The 19,430-nt window shown below is 37.0% G+C and overlaps 3 protein-coding genes across 5 annotated transcripts; all 3 read left to right on the top strand.

The window, feature by feature from the left end:
• Positions 1 to 666: 666 nt before the first annotated feature.
• On the top strand, positions 667 to 4,614 carry aldoca (aldolase C, fructose-bisphosphate, a; the record flags this gene model as incomplete). The annotated part of the gene is made up of 8 exons (XM_079824018.1): positions 667 to 782; positions 869 to 1,076; positions 2,590 to 2,644; positions 3,339 to 3,499; positions 3,588 to 3,671; positions 3,965 to 4,139; positions 4,228 to 4,427; positions 4,519 to 4,614. 8 exons carry the CDS (start codon positions 667 to 669, stop codon positions 4,612 to 4,614), a joined length of 1,095 nt encoding a protein of 364 aa, XP_079680144.1.
• Positions 4,615 to 9,944: 5,330 nt separating this feature from the next.
• Positions 9,945 to 15,571, top strand: srsf1a (serine and arginine rich splicing factor 1a). Of its 3 annotated transcripts, none has more exons than XM_079823134.1 (5): positions 9,945 to 10,063; positions 10,177 to 10,393; positions 13,013 to 13,233; positions 13,306 to 13,478; positions 14,201 to 15,571. In XM_079823134.1, exons 2-5 carry the CDS (start codon positions 10,188 to 10,190, stop codon positions 14,393 to 14,395), a joined length of 795 nt encoding a protein of 264 aa, XP_079679260.1. In that variant the 5' UTR covers positions 9,945 to 10,063; positions 10,177 to 10,187; the 3' UTR covers positions 14,396 to 15,571. The 3 variants fall into 3 exon arrangements, with proteins under 3 accessions (XP_079679260.1, XP_079679262.1, XP_079679261.1); XM_079823136.1 differs by having other exon boundaries at positions 9,964 to 10,063; positions 15,141 to 15,570; XM_079823135.1 differs by having other exon boundaries at positions 9,988 to 10,063; positions 10,180 to 10,393.
• An 897-nt stretch (positions 15,572 to 16,468) lies between these two features.
• dynll2a (dynein, light chain, LC8-type 2a) lies at positions 16,469 to 18,767 on the top strand. The gene is made up of 3 exons (XM_079823133.1): positions 16,469 to 16,745; positions 17,434 to 17,570; positions 17,678 to 18,767. Exons 2-3 carry the CDS (start codon positions 17,439 to 17,441, stop codon positions 17,813 to 17,815), a joined length of 270 nt encoding a protein of 89 aa, XP_079679259.1. The 5' UTR covers positions 16,469 to 16,745; positions 17,434 to 17,438; the 3' UTR covers positions 17,816 to 18,767.
• The last annotated feature ends 663 nt before the right edge of the window (positions 18,768 to 19,430 follow it).

Here is a 19,430-nt window from a genome sequence, read left to right as displayed (position 1 = left end):
TTTATTGGTTTAGGAGCCGTTTCATTTAAAAAGTATAACTTCGCCTCAGGACGAGGGTTATAAATCTTCTGGATAAGGATTTTTAACAATCATTTTCTAGAGACTGAACTCACAGAGACCAATTTCTAACCGATTAAATATTCTAAATTTGGGCATAGATTAGAACACAATTTTTAACAATTCCCTGATATTTCCAGGTTTTCTATGCTCAAAGAAAAGTCTGTAAAATTAGAACCAGATTTTTTTGCATTGATTTTTGACTGGTGTTTATTGGCATATACTGTATGTTTCCATGAAGAACCTTTCTTCTATTCCACAAAATGGCGGAAAAGGCTTCTTTAGATTATTAAAATAATCTTCGCACTAATAGAAAATGGTTCTTTTAAGAACTGTTCACTGAAGGTTTCTATGAGGGACCAAAAATGATCCTTCTAGTGTTAGATGTATTTTGAATTACGCATTGCATCATGTTGTCTTTTAAGTTTGAAGGAAATGTCCGTGAATTTAACATTTTCAGACAGCACATCATCTGCTTTTCTACAGATTTATTTGTATGTGAACCGTATGAGTCCTTCACCAGGAAGGCAATTTATGGTGAAATCCCATTTTGGTTTTGTTGTGTTCATTTACTCTTACTGTATCCTCAGGTTGTGTCAGACATTTAGGATGACCCATCAGTTTCCTCCCCTCACCACTGAGAAAAAGAAGGAGCTACATGAGATAGCTTTGCGTATAGTGTCTCCAGGGAAAGGCATCCTAGCTGCAGACGAGTCCATAGGTCAGTGTGACTTACTCCAGTTATTTGACAGAAATTGCAGAAGAAAAGCACAAGAAGTCACTTTGGTTTTGTGCATGTTCTAACAGGCAGCATGGGGAAGCGTTTGAACCAGATAGGGGTGGAGAACAACGAGGAGAACCGCCGCCTCTACCGTCAGGTGCTCTTCACCGCTGATGACCGTATTGATAACTGCATCGGTGGAGTGATCTTCTTCCACGAAACACTCTACCAGAACTCTGATGATGGCATCCCGTTCGTCAAGATGATAAAGGACAAGGGCATCACTATCGGGGTCAAGGTATGAAGTTTCACCTGTTGAAGGTTCACTGGCGTAGCTGTAAGCAATTTGCTTTGACATGTTGAGCCTTGGTGCTCATTCAGGCACTGGAGTTTGAATCTGGCGTGCAACATTTCCTGATCCCATTCAACCCATAACTTCCAATTCTCTTTAGGAAAAAAAACAAGTGCTGTTCAATCAGTGGGATGTATTTGAGACATGGCTAACTGTTTGTCCAACCAATCGCATATATGAGGGAAACTTTGTACCTTTTTTACCTCTTAAAGATTCATATTTAAAACCTTTAAGGAACATATTCCTTCCCTAAGGTATAAATATTCACCTTTTAAGAGTAGATAAGGTACACAGTTGTCCGTTTAAAGGAATAGTTCAACGAAAAATGAAAATTATTCCATAATTTACTCACCCTCTAGCCATCCTAGCTCTATATGACTTTCTTCTTTCAGTCGATTACAATCATAGTTATATCAAATAATATCCTGGCTCTTCCCAGCTTTGTAATGGTTTTGACAAGTTTTTGAAGCTCCAAAAAGTGCATCCATCCATCATAAAAGTAATCCATACGACTCCAGTGGCTTAATAAAGGCCTTCTGAAGCGAAGCAATGGGTTTCTGTAAGAAAAATATCCATATTTTAACCTTTATAAACTATAATCATGAGCGCGTTCATGAGAATCGATTTCCGGCGGAAGGGTGACCTCTGACCCGTCCTAAGAAAACTCAAGCTCCTCTTCTCTTATATCGAAATCCTCCAACATTTTTCTTTAAAACTTCTCATTTTAGACTTCTATTTCATGGCTGGCGTTTTGTTTTGCTCTATCCGCTGCGTTTCCGCGTTCATCAATTCTCACCTGACAAAATTCACATGCATGAACTGATAAAATATACGCCTTCACCTCAGCATATATTGTATTTTTTCGAATAAACACATGTAAATGTAAAAATACCCTCATAGGGTAACTGAGAAATGTGCACCTGTGTAACGTATCAACAGTTAAATGAATTGAATAAGTAGATATTCCCTTCCGTTGGAACTCGACTCTCGTGAACTGCTCCCTGAAGCCAGGGATTATTTTATATTGTAAAGTTTTAAATATGGATATTTTTCTTACAAAAACCCATGGTGGCATTTATTAACCCACTGGAATCGTATGGATTACTTTTATGATGGATGGATGCACTTTTTGGAGCTTCAAATAATACTCAGCCACTATTCGATGCCATTACAAAGCTGGGAAGAGCCAGGATATTATTTTACTTAACTAACTTGTGTTTGGCTGAAAGAAGAAAGTCGTTTACACCTAGGGTGGCTTGAGGATGAGTAAATTATGGGATCATTTTCATTTTTGGTTGAACTATTTCTTTAAGGGTACTGCCCCAGTGACAAGTTGTTGTGCCTCTAAAGGTACCATTTTCGCACACAAAACAAATTCTTACAGTGCATCTAAACCAATAAGCGGAATTACAAATGTTTCATGTTTCAATTTTTTTTTTTTTATTCCCTTTCTTCACAGGTTGATAAAGGTGTAGTCCCCTTGCCAGGGACTAATGGAGAGACCACTACACAAGGTATATCAAAAACGTCCATTCTCTGGATCTGAATATCTACTTATTCAATTAATTTCACTGTTGATACGTTTACGTGGTAGACTAATTTCACATTAGTTCAATGGTTCTTGATTCAGTCACTTTTTAATATCATAATATGTTAGTTTAAATATTATGTTCCGGGTCATTTTAACTACTGGTTTCTTGAAATTGTGTGATTATTGTGTCAATTTGAGTTGGTTTACTGACCCAAAATAAAAAAAATTCTCAACTATGAGGGTATTTTTACATATATATGTTTTTATTTGGAAAAAATACAGTATACGCTGAGGTGAAGGTGTATATTTTTATCAGTTCATGCATGAATTTTGGATTTTGTTAGCATGACGCTCTACTGTTTGTGTTGTATGCACACAAATATATTTTAAATATTTTTTTTAAATGTATATACTGTATATATATATATAGTATATATATTTACCTATACATAATACCTTTTCTATTATTCACATTTCGTGGAAAAACAAATGTTTAAAACATAGTTACAATGTTAACTTTGTTTGGATGTAATGTGTGAGAAGTATTATTGCAAAAGGTTTACTGTTTTTACCTGATTTGTTTTAGTTTTTTGATGAAATGATATTGGATACAATTAGGGTCATTTTGAGGCAGAACATATGAATTTTAACATAATGGAGCGCTACTGTCTCAACAGGTCTGGATGGGCTCTCGGAACGCTGCGCTCAGTATAAAAAGGATGGAGCTGACTTTGCAAAGTGGCGCTGTGTAATGAAAATCAGTGAGACCACCCCGTCCAACCTGTGCATTACAGAAAATGCAAAAGTCCTTGCTCGCTATGCTAGTATTTGTCAGCAGGTAAAATGTCAATGAGGCTAGAGAGTTATAAAAGACAAATAGAAATATGTTAAAGATCATATGTTAATGTTCCCAACTGTTCTTCCAGCATGGGATTGTACCCATAGTGGAACCTGAGATCCTACCTGATGGAGACCATGATTTGAAGCGCTGCCAGTTTGTCACGGAGAGGGTTGGTAACTATTAACTTTACTTCTTAAAGGGATAGTTCACTTAAAAATGAAAATCGGTTATCAATTACTCACATTCATGTCATTCCAAACCTGTATGACTGTATGAACCTTTATTTCTTCTGTGGAACATAAAACTGTTTTAAAACATAAAAATGTCAAAACATTTTTATATAGAAATAAGTTAAATGAGGGTGAGTACATTTTCATCTTTTTCATCTATCCCTTTATATGCTTGACACATTCAAAATTGCTTGAATTATCATTTGATTTAAATTCCCTGTCATTGATTCAGGTGCTTGCTGCGGTCTACAAAGCCATGTTTGATCATTATGTGTATCTGGAAGGCACACTACTCAAGCCCAACATGGTGACCCCTGGACACAGCTGCCCAACCAAATACAGTGCAGAGGAGGTTGCCATGGCAACAGTCACCGCTCTGCGCCGTACTGTCCCACCTGCTGTCACAGGTGAGGATATATTAAAAAATGTAAACCTGGTTTCAAATTCACTGACGAGTCTGGACATTGCGTAATTACAGACTTCCTGCACTTTCAGGGGTGACCTTTCTCTCAGGAGGTCAAAGTGAGGAAGAGGCCTCCATTAACCTCAATGCCATCAATAACTGCCCACTGGTGAAGCCCTGGGCTCTTACCTTCTCATTCGGCCGAGCTCTGCAGGCCTCAGCTCTGAAGACCTGGCGTGGACAGAGAGAAAACGAGACCTCCGCAACTGAGGAATTCATCAAACGAGCAGAGGCATGCCAACCAAATCTGTAGAGAGATAGATAGATAGATTTTTGTTTCTTTTTCCTTTCTAATCGCTTCTCTACTTGTCTTTTGTCCTCAGATCAACAGTCTGGCATCCCAAGGGAAGTACTCAGTTTGTGGTGACAGCAGCGGCGCCACTGGTCTATCCCATTACCTTTCCAGCTATGCATATTGAAATGCAGATTCCCATATTCCAGCATTAGCTAAAAGCTAGCCAATTTCTCTGCCACTTCCGTATAAAACTCTTAAACATATGTAGATGAATTATTATTCTCTCATTTATGTGATGTTGATGTAAAACAGCACATGAAAGTGATTGCTGAGTTTCTGAGGATGTGAACATTTGTGGTGTCTTCTGCTTGTCTTAAAAACATTGTAAAATGTGCTTCTGTTGCTGAGACAGTTCTTTAGGAAAACAATGCAACTGATTAAACTGGCAAGTTTATTAACAAAGTTACAGTTGACTGTGTAATATTGATCCTTATCACTTACTGTCAAGATGTGAGGGTTTCTTAGGATATTTATAAGGATTTGTGATATACGCTTCTGTAATCTAACCTTTCATCATCTAAAGCTTTAATAAAGCCTTTGCTTTGATGAAGAATAACAGCATGGTTTGTGAGTCATTGTGAGTCTAATTCAGGATGATTGGCTTGAATGCATTATGTGATACAACATTTTAACAACTGGAATACAAACCGAAAATGCTGCAGTAATAATAATGCTCAATAAAGTTGTGAAGATAGAAGATGTGTTTGGACTGTAATCTTTGAAGACAGAATATGCTTCCTTCGTTTTATACACACACATATATATATATATATATATATATATATATATATATATATATATATATATATATATATATATATATATATATATATATATATATACATCTTTTTTTTTCTTTTTTTTTTCTTTATGTTGTATGTCATGTTGTTGGGCCTAGAGCCTGTAATAAAACACAATTTATCTATCTATCTTTCTATCTATCTGTCTGTCTATCTATAACAAAAAATACACATTTTCGAGTCCGTATTGAATTTGACTGGTAACTAGGTTTATTTACAGTTTTTTTTATTCGCTTTGGTACTATTTTCACAAGTAAGGTGTACATTTTCAAAACTCTTAGTACAAAAATCCAAACTGATCACACTTGTAACACAGCTAGTCATTCTTTCAAAACCTGATGTAATGCTTTCATTCTGTTCCACATATCTTCAGTCCACATAATTATTGTTTCAAACACAAGATTATTGTAATATGTAATGAGAACATTTGGTTTAATCACAGAAACACAACAGTGTGATCTTTCAGTTTAGTACTTTTTACGGTCAATTCATTCAACAGCAAACAAGGCAAGATATATGTTTCAAATCTCCCTCGTTGCTGAATTATCTACAGTAACACAGGCTACAGATGCCTCATTAGAAAATACACTTAAATTACCTAACTTTTGTAATTGAATCCATTATGTTTGTAATAATATTCAGTGTGTTATCTGGTGTGATAAAGTTATGACACAGCCATGAGATTCTGTGCTATATCAGAGTTAACAGCCAATAAATGTTCTCACTGTACACTCAAAAAAAAAAAAAAAAAAAAAAAAGATTCTGTTCTATATAGCACTAAAGACAGTGGTTCTTGGCTCGTAATCATAGGGGAACCTTTTTAAGTGCTGTATAGCACCAATCTTGGTGCTTCAGTGGTTCTTCAGCGGTTCTTCACCGGTTCTTTGGCTGAGGTGCTATAGCACCATATACATAACATGTTAAGATATGGTGCTATATAGCACCAAAAGTGGTTCCCCTATGATTACGACAAAGAACCACTTTTAGTGCCATATAGAACCTTTTTTTTTAGAGTGTACCATATGACTGAATCTACTGTAGTTGAGCTTTATAAGGGTGAGTTACAGTAATGTGGCAGTCTCTACCATGCTAATCTGTTTTCAGTATCACATGGCTGTAATGTAAAATGTTACATGTGATACCATCTGTCTCCCTTCTTCTGATTTTTGATCAGTCTGATGATACACCGTCATTGACTATTTCCACTTCCTTTCACTCTATTCTGCTCTATTCACAAATTGCAGATATTTCTGTCCTACCTACCCCCCCCCCCCCACACACCTTTTATGTAGAGTTTACCAGGCCACACACACACCTTATAATCTAAGATAACTCACTTATAATGTAAAAATAATTCATTTCATGGTTATCAATTTTGGAAATTGCAAACAAAATATAAACTATGTCTATAGTTTATAATAGTATAGTATATAATCAATATCTATAGAAATCTATTGGTGTACCAAATGATTGATTGATTAACCATTAAGATCAGTGGATTAAATAAAAGTCAAATGTATTACAGTTTTTCTCAGTCGCTTTGGTACATTTCTCGAATCATCCTTGACATTTGCAAAACAGTAAGTGCATTTCTCAAAACAATTCGTACAAATAGCAAAACACCATGGATTACCTGCAAAAGCCAGTCTCTTGCTCAAAATCCTTAGTTCATCTCTCAAAAGTAAATATCTGTGTCAATGAACATGTCAGTGCCATCAGAATGACAAGTCCTTGTGTCATTGTGTGGATAAGACAGTCAAATTCTTAGTCATGTTGTCAATATAACAGTGTACTCTGGAGGGATGTTCTGATGTAAACTATGGCTAAAGTTTTGATGACAATTATTGTAAATTGTAAGTTACACCTTAGTGTATGTGTGAGTTTGATTGTAAGAGACTGGACAAGATTCACATTTACGCTTTTACTGTTTGTACTGTAATTTGTTGACAGACCATGTCATTGCGATACAGAGAGAAAAAGACAGCACTGCATAGCACAAAGGAAAAAAAACTGAAAAACAAAAGTAGAAATATGAACGTCTAACGGAAATGTATAAAAATATGCTTGACATATTATGACAACTTGTTCAACCATTTTGCCTGTAAAGACTTATGCTATGAACTAATGCCTTAATGTTGTGGGGGGTGAGACTATTCAACAGAGACTCAATTTACAGTTTTTTTTATTTGCTTTGGTACTATTTTCACTAGTAAGGTGTACATTTTCAAAACTCTTAGTACAAAAATCTAAACTGATCACACTTGTAACACAGCTAGTCATTCTTTCAAAACCTGATGTAATGCTTTCATTCAGTTCCACATATCTTCAGTCCACATAATCATTGTTTCAAACACAAGATTATTGTAATATGTAATGAGAACATTCGGTTTAATCACTGAAACACAACAGTGTGATCTTCTGTCAGTTTAGTACTTTTAACAATCAGTTCATCCAACAGAAAACAATGCAAGATACATGTTTCAAATCACCCTTGTTGCTGAATTATCTACAGTAACACAGGCTACAGATGCCACATAAGAAAATACGCTTACATTACCTAATTTATGTTATTTAATCTATAATGTTTGTAATAGTATCTATCTATTCAGTGTGTTATCAAAAGGTGTGATGAAGTTACAACACAGCCAAGAGGTTCTGGGCTATAGAACAGAGTTTGCTGCCAATACAGTAAATGCTCTCACTGTACCTCACTGAATCTACTGTAGTTGAGCTTTATAAAGGTGAGTTACAGTAATGTGTCTCTACCATGGTAATCTGTTTACAGTATCAAATGCATACATACTGTAATGTAAAATGCTGTATTTGATGCCATTTGTCTCCCTTCTTCTGATGCATTTCTGATCAGTCTGATGTCACATTGTCATTGACTATTTCCTTTCCCTTATACTCTACTCTGCTCTGTTCACTCACACACACACACACACACACACACACACACACACACACACACACACACACACACACACACACACACACACACACACACACACACACACACACACACACACACACACACTCACTCACACACACATGTCTGGTTCACTATCTTTCTGGGTATAAGCAGGCATAATGGTTACAAACTGTATATTCTCTCCCCTTACACTAACCCTACCCATAAACCTATCAATCACACAAAACTTTCTACATTTTTACATTACAGTAAAAAAAAAAAGTCCCTGCAAGGACAAGTAATTAGGATACTGCCATCTTTATAGGGACATCTTGTCCCCATAATGTAGAGTTTACCAGGCCACACACGCGCACGCACTTTGAACATAGTAGTTATAATCTAAGATCAATTGCTTGTAATGTAAAAATAATTAATTACATATGGTTATCTATATCGGAAATTGCATACAAAGTAGAAACTATGTTTATAGAATCAATATCTAAAAGAAATCTATAGGTGAACCAAATGATTAATTGATTAACCATTAAGATCTGTTGGATTAAATAATAGACAAATGTATTAAACTGAACGAGAAGAGATGCAAATCAAAAGTTTCATAGAAAGAGCTTTATGAAAGGCAGTTACTGTGAATGAAACATTTATATAGATGAAACAGTTATTTTTTGTGGTGAAAAGGAAACTTTGTAGTTTTGTGTATTGTACTAACACAATTGAAAATATGCTTAAATGTTTGAAAAAAGTGCACTTTTGATGATCTGTTGTGATATTAGTACCATGAGTTTTGAAAATGCACACCTTGCTTGTGAAAATAGTACCAAAGCGAATAAAAAAAACTGTAATACATTTTGATCAACATGACATAAGCAACTGATAATGTAGGAAACAGCAGAAAATTTTACATAATCATTTGCATGGATGTACCAAAGCATTTGCAACTTGTTCAAAGAAATGAGAAACTGCTTTTTTGATGTGCACAAGTGACACAATGATGTGAGAATTGAACAGGTAGTTTTGAGAATTTGAATTCTGATCTGAGAAATGTACCAAAGCAACTGAGAAAAACTGTAAACTGAATGAGAAGAGATGCAAATCAAAAGTTTGATTGTAAGAGCTTTATGAAAGGCAGTTTCTGTGAATGAAACATTTATAAAGATGAAACACTTATTTTGTTTAGTGAAAAGGATACTTTGTGGTTTTGTGGATTGTACTAACACAATTGAAAATATGCTGAAATGTTTGAAAAAAGTGCACTTTTGATGATCTGTTGTGATTTTAGTACTATGAGTTTTGAAAACAGATAGATAGATAGATAGATAGATAGATAGATAGATAGATAGATAGATAGATAGATAGATAGATAGATAGATAGATAGATAGATAGATAGATAGATAGATAGATAGATAGATAGATAGATAGATAGATAGATAGATAGATAGATAGATAGATAGATAGATAGATAGATAGATAGATACTAAGTGTTTTATTATTTTAAACGTTGTCCCTGTGTACCCCTGTAGTCTCCAGTTTACCAAAGTAGCAGGTGCAAGCAATACGTAGCACTGACTTTGATACCCCAGGACAAGAATAAACAATGGCTAATAGCTTGACATTACCTCATTGTTCCTTATTCATTCCAATTACCCACCCACATAAAATATTTGTATCACTATGCGAACTATTTCGCGTCGCGGATGTAGCTACTCAATTACCCGCCAAACAGCCCTTTTCTCTAGATTCATCCGCGGTGGCTACAGCGCGCCAGCTGAAGAGGAAGCGACCCGCGCGCACACTCCAGAGGAAATACTCTCGGTGTGCGCGTGCGAGCGGCGCTGAAACAATAGTAAGTGTCTTTGTTTTGTATTTGACTGGTAACTAGGTTTATTTAACGTATTTCGAAAGGTAATCAAACGTTCGTTATTTATCGGACTCGAAATGTGTGCTTTCTCTGTTTAGCAGGAAGGTTAATGTCTGCTGAAATGTCTGGTGGCGGGGTGATCCGCGGGCCTGCTGGGAGCAACGATTGCCGCATCTATGTGGGGAATCTTCCCCCTGATATCCGCACTAAAGATGTCGAAGATGTATTTTATAAGTACGGAGCCATTCGAGATATCGATCTGAAAAACCGACGTGGCGGACCTCCATTCGCCTTTGTCGAGTTTGAGGACCCCAGGTGTGTAAAACTGAACCTTGAGCCTTTAGCTAAAAAGCTAATCCGTTTGCTTCAACGTTATCAATTTCACTAACTTCACTTCTTAAATCATCAATTTAAACCCCTGTTACTAGTGTCACTGCCTTTTAACAGTTTATCTCCATATGTATATTATAAGTGTGTATATCGTTGTATACAAGCCGTTTTACTTTTGTTTTCTGTGCTAACATGCTAATTAGCTTAGCCGTGCTCACCATGTTTCCAGGGCTCAGTTGTATATTTACTAATGCTTGTCGTCGTAATGAGAGTAGGCGTTGCAACTTTTAATTGTCTAATTTTTTTTTTTTTTTTTTTTTTTTTTATGTGCAAACTTGAATTTCAATTTGTTCTTTGTTTGGGTTTACTAACTAACTCTAGGTTGGGATATGGAAATTTTACATTAACTAGACAAATGACTTAAACTTTATTCAAATTAGCTGCAATGAGCTTTTGCTGAAATCAAGTTTGTCACTAACCTTTACTGTATTTTGAAGGAGTTTGTGTAATTGTAAATATTAAGGCACTTAACTACCTGAGGCCTATTGCACAAAACTAGGATAAGGGATTAAGCCGGGATATCTTGGTGATCCTGGCTCAATTTATCCGTGATCCGGTTGCACTAAAGCTGGATAGGGTGGCAGTTGGAAGTTATGGTATAAATTACCATGGAGATTTATTCTGTGGAGCTAGCCTGCTCCAGACCAGGCTAAATTCCAGGATCTATTTAATCTCATCCCTTATGTCAGTCAGCAGTCACCACAAACGGAAACCAATAGTTATTCCACTGCCCACAACACATTGTTATCACATATAACTAGACCCACTGTCATTATTTAAACGTTTGTGATCATAATTTCAATAATTTTGGATAAATTATGATTTTTAGATGATGTTGCTATCATTAGATAATTTACTGTTTCCCATAGACTATAAGGCTATATATAAAAATGATAGAATATTAGGGCCACAGAGGAAAAAAAAGAAAAGTCACAGACTTCGAAAAATTAAGTCATAATATTGTAACCCGTTGTTTTAGAGGAAGACGGTTGTTAAAATGACAGCTGTGGGGCATTTCGTGGAATTGTTCTTCAGTATGGTTTCACAAACAAGGACATACTTAATCTTTTGGCACATCAGCGTCACATTGTCATAAGTATCAGGACTGTAAAAAGAATATGCATCTTTTCCGCAGAAAGAACCAGCCTCATAAATGTATGACTTTTTCCTTCTTCCTCAGTGTGGCCCTAATACTCGGTCGTATAAAATACACATTCCATATAAATATAAAAACACAAAGTGTAACATTAGGTTCCTTTATTGAATAAGGATAAAACAAAGCAGGTAAACCATCAGCTCCTTTCGAAACTGAAGTCACACAGTGACTCAACAATATAACAAAAGGATAAATACACATTCAAAGATAGAGATTATATATACAGTATATATATATATATATATATATATATATATAAATATATATATATAAATATATATATATAAATATATATATATAAATATATATATATAAATATATATATATATATATATATATATATATATATATATATATATATATATATATATATATATATATATATATATATATATATATATATATATATATATATATATATATATATATATATAAATATATAAAACACACCCCGCTTGTCTGCACACTGCGGTAAATGCAGGACAAATCCATACACATCAACTGAACAGACAAATGAATGGAAGCAGTAGCCTCCCTGCAAGCTTGTATTACACACAGTATACAGCACAAACATCATAAGAGGCCAAAAAAAAAAAAAAAAAATTCGGTGGACAGCATAAGAAGCAGAGTACAACGGCTAAGATTAAACTGTACTACTGAGCGTAGTAATTTGTAAGCCTTTGATAATAATTTATCAAAGCCTTATACAGTGTGATGGGGTTACTTTACACAATTTCACTCATATCTGTTGTCCATTTCAATTAAAAGTTAAACTGTTTCATAATCAGTGTACAACTGCATTTTTGGAGATGTGAATTAACTATTTGGATTGTAATTGTGATGTTTCAGCAGAGCGGTGAGTGTGTAATTGTGCACTACTTACGCATTCAGGAGGTCTGCAATACTTTTTCTCTTTGCTTTATCACTGTGGCGGTGTTGCCTTTCTTCGTAATTATGTCTTTTACCTCCTCGTATGCCTCCATGAGGATTTATGCCTCCAACGGGGAAAAGTACGCCGCTCTAGTTGCCATGGTGAATCAGTGAATCTGTGATCGGTGGCGGGTCTATTTGAGTGAGCCGTGAGCGCGCACCTATCCAAGATTGGTTTAACCTGGCTTGATGAATCCGTGTCTGCTCATCCTGGCTTGGTCTTTGTGCAACCAATTAAGCCTGGATGCACTTGTTTTGGCTTCATTGAGCTCAGCTCAGTCATTTATCCTGGATGTCTTAATTCTACTTTTGTGCAACGGGCCTCTGGTCAGATTAGTGGCTGAGGATTAGTTAAGTAGATATGTTGGTGGTTTATCTCAGTGTGACCCCCCCTAGCTGCACTGACTGGCTTTTCATGCCATTGATGTTTACATGTTTTTCTTGCTCTTTCCTTTTAGAGATGCTGAAGATGCCGTCTATGCCCGTGATGGCTATGACTACGATGGCTATCGTCTTCGGGTGGAGTTTCCGAGAAGCGGGAGAGGAATGGGGAGAGGAGGTTTTGGCGGCGGCGGTGGTGGTGGTGGAGGCGGCGGCGGAGGAGGAGGTGGTGGTGGGGCTCCTAGGGGTAGATATGGACCCCCATCCAGACGTTCAGAGTACAGAGTAATCGTTTCAGGTAAGGCAGCGTCGGAGTTTTAGTTTAATTTAAGAGCCATTTGAAGTTGAATTGACTGTTGTTTCATTCCAGGGCTTCCACCGAGTGGTAGCTGGCAGGATCTGAAGGATCACATGCGTGAAGCAGGTGATGTATGTTACGCTGACGTTTTCCGAGATGGAACTGGTGTGGTGGAGTTTGTTCGCAAAGAAGACATGACCTACGCCGTTCGCAAACTGGATAACACAAAATTCCGGTCGCATGAGGTAGGTTTGAGATTTTAATCCAAACATTTGGATATGCTTAGCATTGGAATATTCTTAAGGTAAGCAAATTCCTAATGATATGATAGGTGGATCTATGTTGTAAGTGAACCCGCACTTGTGAATGGCGGTTGGCTGATATCGTTTTTGTTAATTAATCTGTGGTTATTCAGGGGGAAAATTGGTTCTGATTGTAAAAATAGTGGTTATGTGCAAAAACATAATAGCAAGGTAAAATACAAGAGAAATTTAGTACATACCATTTAAAAGTTACCTTTTTTTTTTTTCTCGTAGTTTTTTTAAAATATTTCATTACCTAAAAAAAATAGTGCTTGAAGCACTGCTATTTTATGACTTTAATTTATTACAACATTCTCATGATTAATTGTTAATTTTGTAACGGTTCAGTACTAATTTTCAATCTTTTTTTTTTTTTTCTCGTTCATATTACTGATTTTTAAAAACTATTGTTCGATTAATCTCTTATCGGACAGATTTCTGAATGTAGTTATTATCAGCAAAATCCACTATCGGTCGACCTCTCCTTGTGAATGCCAAAGGTAAACCTTGTCAAACTAGACGTCTTGTGTAGTCAGTGCTTACTGGTTAATGGAAATGGGAATACTGGTGTTTTGAGGGCAACCAAAGAAGTCTGGTAAGTATAGTGACAATGTTCGCATGATTATACGTTACATTTGCTCAGTGGAAAGTTCTTTCTCTGCCAGGGAGAAACTGCGTACATCCGCGTGAAGGTGGACGGTCCCCGCAGTCCGAGCTATGGAAGATCAAGGTCAAGGAGCCGCAGTCGCAGCAGGAGTCGTAGCCGCAGCAACAACCGTAGCCGAAGCTACTCCCCGCGCCGCAGCCGAGGATCCCCCCAGTACTCCCCTCGCCATAGCCGTTCCCGCTCTCGGTCCTAAAGCGCTCCACTCTTCTCACCTCTATGGTGGAGCCAAAACCAATTTTTTTTTTTTTTTTACGCATCACAAGCCCCATGTTTTAATTTTCCACCCTCTTGTTTTGTGAGAATTTACGATCTTATGAATGTCCTATGTTCTGTCCCCCCCCCCCCCCTCCCACCCATTGGTTATTTTTAAACGTACCTTTTAAACTGACTTCATTTTGTTTTGCCCATCACTTTTTTTTTCTTTTTTTTTTTTGGAATACAAAGTGGATGTCTTTTTCATAGACCAATCAAAGGGTTATGTAATGGCTCCCAATATTTTTGTAAATGCCATGTATGTTTATGGGATGGTGGGTTCCACAACTCTTTTATGCTGTCTTCCTCTAGACGTGACACAGAACTGATGCTTTGTAATAAAGGATTACTAAATCTATACTGTGTTGCGTAAAAGGGTGAATTTGAGCATTAGAACAATCCTCCATTATGTCTAGAACAATACTATTCTTGGCCCTCAGGGCATTATTTGGGTAACTATCAATTTGGGAATTTTCACGTCAGATGGCATTGTTAAAATGTACCCATTGGGTTTTTGTTCAAAGATGCAACTTTAATGACCTATTCGACTCAGTCTTAGTGTTAGGTTAGTTTTGATGGTCTGTCTTGGCCTTTAATGCTGTATGCATGCATCAAAGAAGGCAGGTTTGAGTGGATTTGATTCTAACTCTTTACCTCCTTTGTCTTGATTTTGCTGGTATCTTAAGGTTTGGATTGGAGGAGAGGCTCAGTGGATGCCGGATCACTGGGATCAGTACATAATGAAGATAGGATAGGGAATGCTGGATACATGGAACAGGATCAATTGCTCCCAGGATCATAGGATTTTAAGACCACAGTTGAAAAGTACTTCCCTGCCCCCTTTATTTTCTTTATACCTCAGTGGAATATGTAGACGTTTTGGCCCTTCACATTTAACACATTGGAGGAGCAGATGCTGGAGCAATCTATGGGGATGGAGTCAACAGGAACCGTATGGTAAATGGGGAAAAAAAAAATACATTTGGGATGGGGGGTATACTCAGGCATTTTTAGATTTACACTGTCCCAGTGTGGACAGTAGATGCTTTAACATCACTAGCATTTGGTTTCTTTTTAGTGACGTTTTTTTTGCCTAAATAAAGGTTTCATTGGTACAAAACTGTGTATGTTGCATTCATTTACTTGTTATTGTTTCTGAATGGTTGAATATAATATTATAATTTTGAATCTTGCAGATGGTTAACCTGAAATTGAAAATTGAAGTTTACTTAAATGAATGTAAATTTAATGACTCCGGTGGAATGCAAGATATTGAATGTTTAAGCGTTTTTATTTTGTCTATACAAACAAAATGGAGTCCAAAACAACATTTATTTTAATTACAATAAAAAAACTTCAACAATGTATTCTACAGGAGGTTTGGAAACACTTGGGAGAGAGTAAATAAGACCAAAAAATGGTTGCTTAGTTACTGTAAACAGCAGTTAGGATAAGGAATTATATGGAGAATAACTGGACTAGTAAGATTAAACAAAACATAGCTCGACCGATTTCAATGATTCTCAAAAGAATGACGAGTCGGTTCTTTTTTTATGAATCAAAACATATTTAAAGCGGTCAATGAATGAACCGCGAGTTGTTACATAAGTCAATGTCCATTGTGAACTATTACTTTGTGTCGAGACTTAAATATGTGTAAATACTGACTAACGCCAACGTGAGTTTCGTTGCAGAAGCAATAGTATTCCTATTATGTAGTTAGAATAACTATTGGATATTTTTATACATGTAACGTTAGTAGGTAAGTGCAACTATTTGTAAGGACTGAATTATTATTGTTCTGTAGAAATCGGACATAAACTAAAAGAAGCGGAGACAGAATCATACATTATTCATTCTTAGTTACATTACACTGTGTGGGACTGAGCATGAGAGGCACAAATGATACCTCTAACCTTGCAATAATTTATTGTGACGTGTTTTCATTGTGAAGGTACACCGAGTCTAATTTAAGCTATTTCCTGGCCTAAACAGTCCTGAAGCTTATACCCAAACAAGCACATCTCCCTCTGGTCTCCGGTTAAAGATGCATTGTGGGATGAAATAAGATGCTGGCAGAGGGGCGCAGGGAGCGGCTGGTCTGCAGCCAATGGCGAGCGCTGTGTAGGACGGCATTGTGAAGAGCCAGGGATTTTAGCGCGGGCACCAGTCGGCGTTTGACTTGATCCTTATGTTCTTCTCCTAGCGTCAAAAGGGACACCCGAAACGACGAAAGCTCGTACGGCGACTGTTTTGAATTGCAAATTTCTCTTGACAAATATTGTTGACAGGTGAGTGGAATGGTTACACCATCTCGAGTGATCTAGCATGCATTTTTTTTTGAGCCTGATGTTTTCGTTTTAGACATTAAAATCCCGTATTATTATTTTTTTTCTCACAATATTACAATCGCTTTAGCAAAGATGCATTTATCTTTGAGACGAAGACGCTGCCACGAGAACGCCGCGTGCACCTGCGTTTCATTGATTTGCTGGAGCATCAAACGCGCACGCCGTGAATGGAGGTGTGACGTAGCATTCCTCCATCCTGACCTGTCAACGACTTGATAGATGATCCAGACCTCAAACCGTGATTCAGTCGACTGCCATCACGATTATTACTTTTAACTGCTAAACCAACAGTGCTGACACATCTGTGCATGCTCTCCCAGCGCTTCTCTATAGTAGTTTTGCCTGTATGCATTTGGGCCACATGCATCCCAGTATTAGTATTGCTACTTAAGCACTTTAATGCAGGATTTGAGCACAGTTTGACCGGGCCTAGCTGCACATATTAGTGTTGGATTGAAAGACCTGCTTGGTTCTCATGAAAGTATCTAGTGTCATTTGAATTACCTTAACAAATCAGATCCTCTCAGTTGATGGCTTTCTGTCAGGACTTTACCTGGCATTGTTCAGGGAAGAAGCACCCATGAAAGGCCCCACTGTTCTGACTTTAAGTTGGTCTCTCTGTTTTCAGGCACCATGACCGACAGGAAGGCTGTGATCAAAAACGCAGACATGTCTGAAGACATGCAGCAGGATGCTGTGGACTGCGCTACGCAGGCCATGGAGAAATACAACATAGAGAAGGACATTGCCGCATACATCAAAAAGGTGAGATTTGAGCCATACGGTTATCTTGGACTCCTATCGTGTATTTTTTTTTTTGTCGCATTTGCATTTTCCCTGTGCTAAAACCACCACGTTGTCTCCTGTTACAGGAGTTCGATAAGAAATACAATCCCACGTGGCATTGCATTGTGGGAAGGAACTTCGGCAGCTACGTGACCCACGAGACAAAACACTTCATCTACTTCTACTTGGGCCAGGTGGCCATTCTCCTCTTCAAGTCTGGCTGAGTCTAGACCGGACCGGACCGTAGAATGTATCTCCAATGAAGACTGTGATGCACTGGTGGCTGATGTCATCTACGAATATTAAACGAGACCATACCATGACTATGCTGGCTGTGCACAACTGCATGGATCATATCCCATACTACTTGTGTACATGTTGCAGTTAAATTGCTTTTCATTAGAGGCCCCTGAGTTTTTGTTAATGGTCCTTGCAGGTTTTTCCTAGCACATATGTTGTAAAAATTAAAATAAAGGAAGTCAGAAAATGTGAAGTATTGACCAGCACATATGTCTGCTATAAATGGATATATTTTTGGTGACTTAGTGCTGTACTAATATTGAAATGCCATGCGCTGTATGTCATTTTTGGGGTATTGGGGCAAAGCATAGAAGCACATTTGGTTGTCTGGAGCCGTGTCTGTATAGTTTGATTTGACACATTCTGTTGTTCTAGAAGGAATGTTTTCGTCCGATTACCTCTGCAGTAAATGTATATTTTCTTTTCATTTGATGTTTGAGAGCGCTAGTATTGACTTTTTGGAATCTGAATATACAATGGATTAGATGTATGTAATTGAGATGCACATAAAATAAAGTTTAAGAGCAAAAACACCCCATGTAAGTCATGTTCCAAAATACTAACTCCATCAAGCTAATAACAGGTTGTTGTCAAGTCTTTCCATGTAGTCGTATGCAGAACAGGTTTCTGAATGTAATTAGTTGAGGTCTGATAGCACAACAGATGTATTTGCCGTCTTTCTGTCTGCCGTTCTGCTATTTCGGATTAGAGTTCATTTGCATGTGTCTTGTTTTTGCCTTTTTTTGAAATTCTGATGTCTGCACTTGATCATATGACTGTATAGTTTGCACATAGCATATGCCATATGCCCTCTTCGGTACCGCCATTGACAAAAGCGGCCTGTCAGATTCATTAAATCGTTATAAAAAGAATTTGTGTTTGCCTATTCTGTATTTTTAATATCTGGGCCTAGAGATTGATGTTCAGCCAGGGCCTGCAGCGGCCATTATCAGCGCTGAGCCGTTAGAGGGCGCTCTCTCATCGCACAACATCTCTCTCTGACTGAGGCCTACGGTCAGCCTTATGATGATGCGGCTGCTGACACGGACGACACTCGTTTAAAATGGTGAGAGACGGAGCGTCACAACTTCAACACACCTGATATTTCTTTTAAAATAAGGAAATTTAACCTCTACGAGCCTAATAGTTAGTGACGTCATAATGACGATTATCAAGTTTTAAAATACGTACAGGCGTTTGGCGGTTTCAAGTGGTTTTTATAATACAGTTCCAAACACATTTTTAGGAGGACTGTTAAACTTGAAAAGAAAAGTTTAAGGTAGATAGATAGATAGGAAGACAGATAGACAGACATACAGATAGATAGATAGATAGATAGATAGATAGATAGATAGATAGATAGATAGATAGATAGATAGATAGATAGTCATATATATAATTTTCCAAAATGTTTATTTCTTTTAATAAATAATTGTTTTTCGGTATTAATTGTTATTCATAATAGATAGATAGATAGATAGATAGACATAGAGATGGATAGAATGATATATAGATGGATAGGAAAGCAGATAGATAGAT

Source organism: Gobio gobio (genome assembly GCF_949357685.1).
Source record: "Gobio gobio genome assembly, chromosome: 8".
In the NCBI taxonomy this organism is placed as follows: Eukaryota; Metazoa; Chordata; class Actinopteri; order Cypriniformes; family Gobionidae; genus Gobio; species Gobio gobio.
The sequence above is the reverse complement of the archived record's forward strand: the minus strand, read 5'-3'. Positions and strand labels throughout refer to the sequence as shown.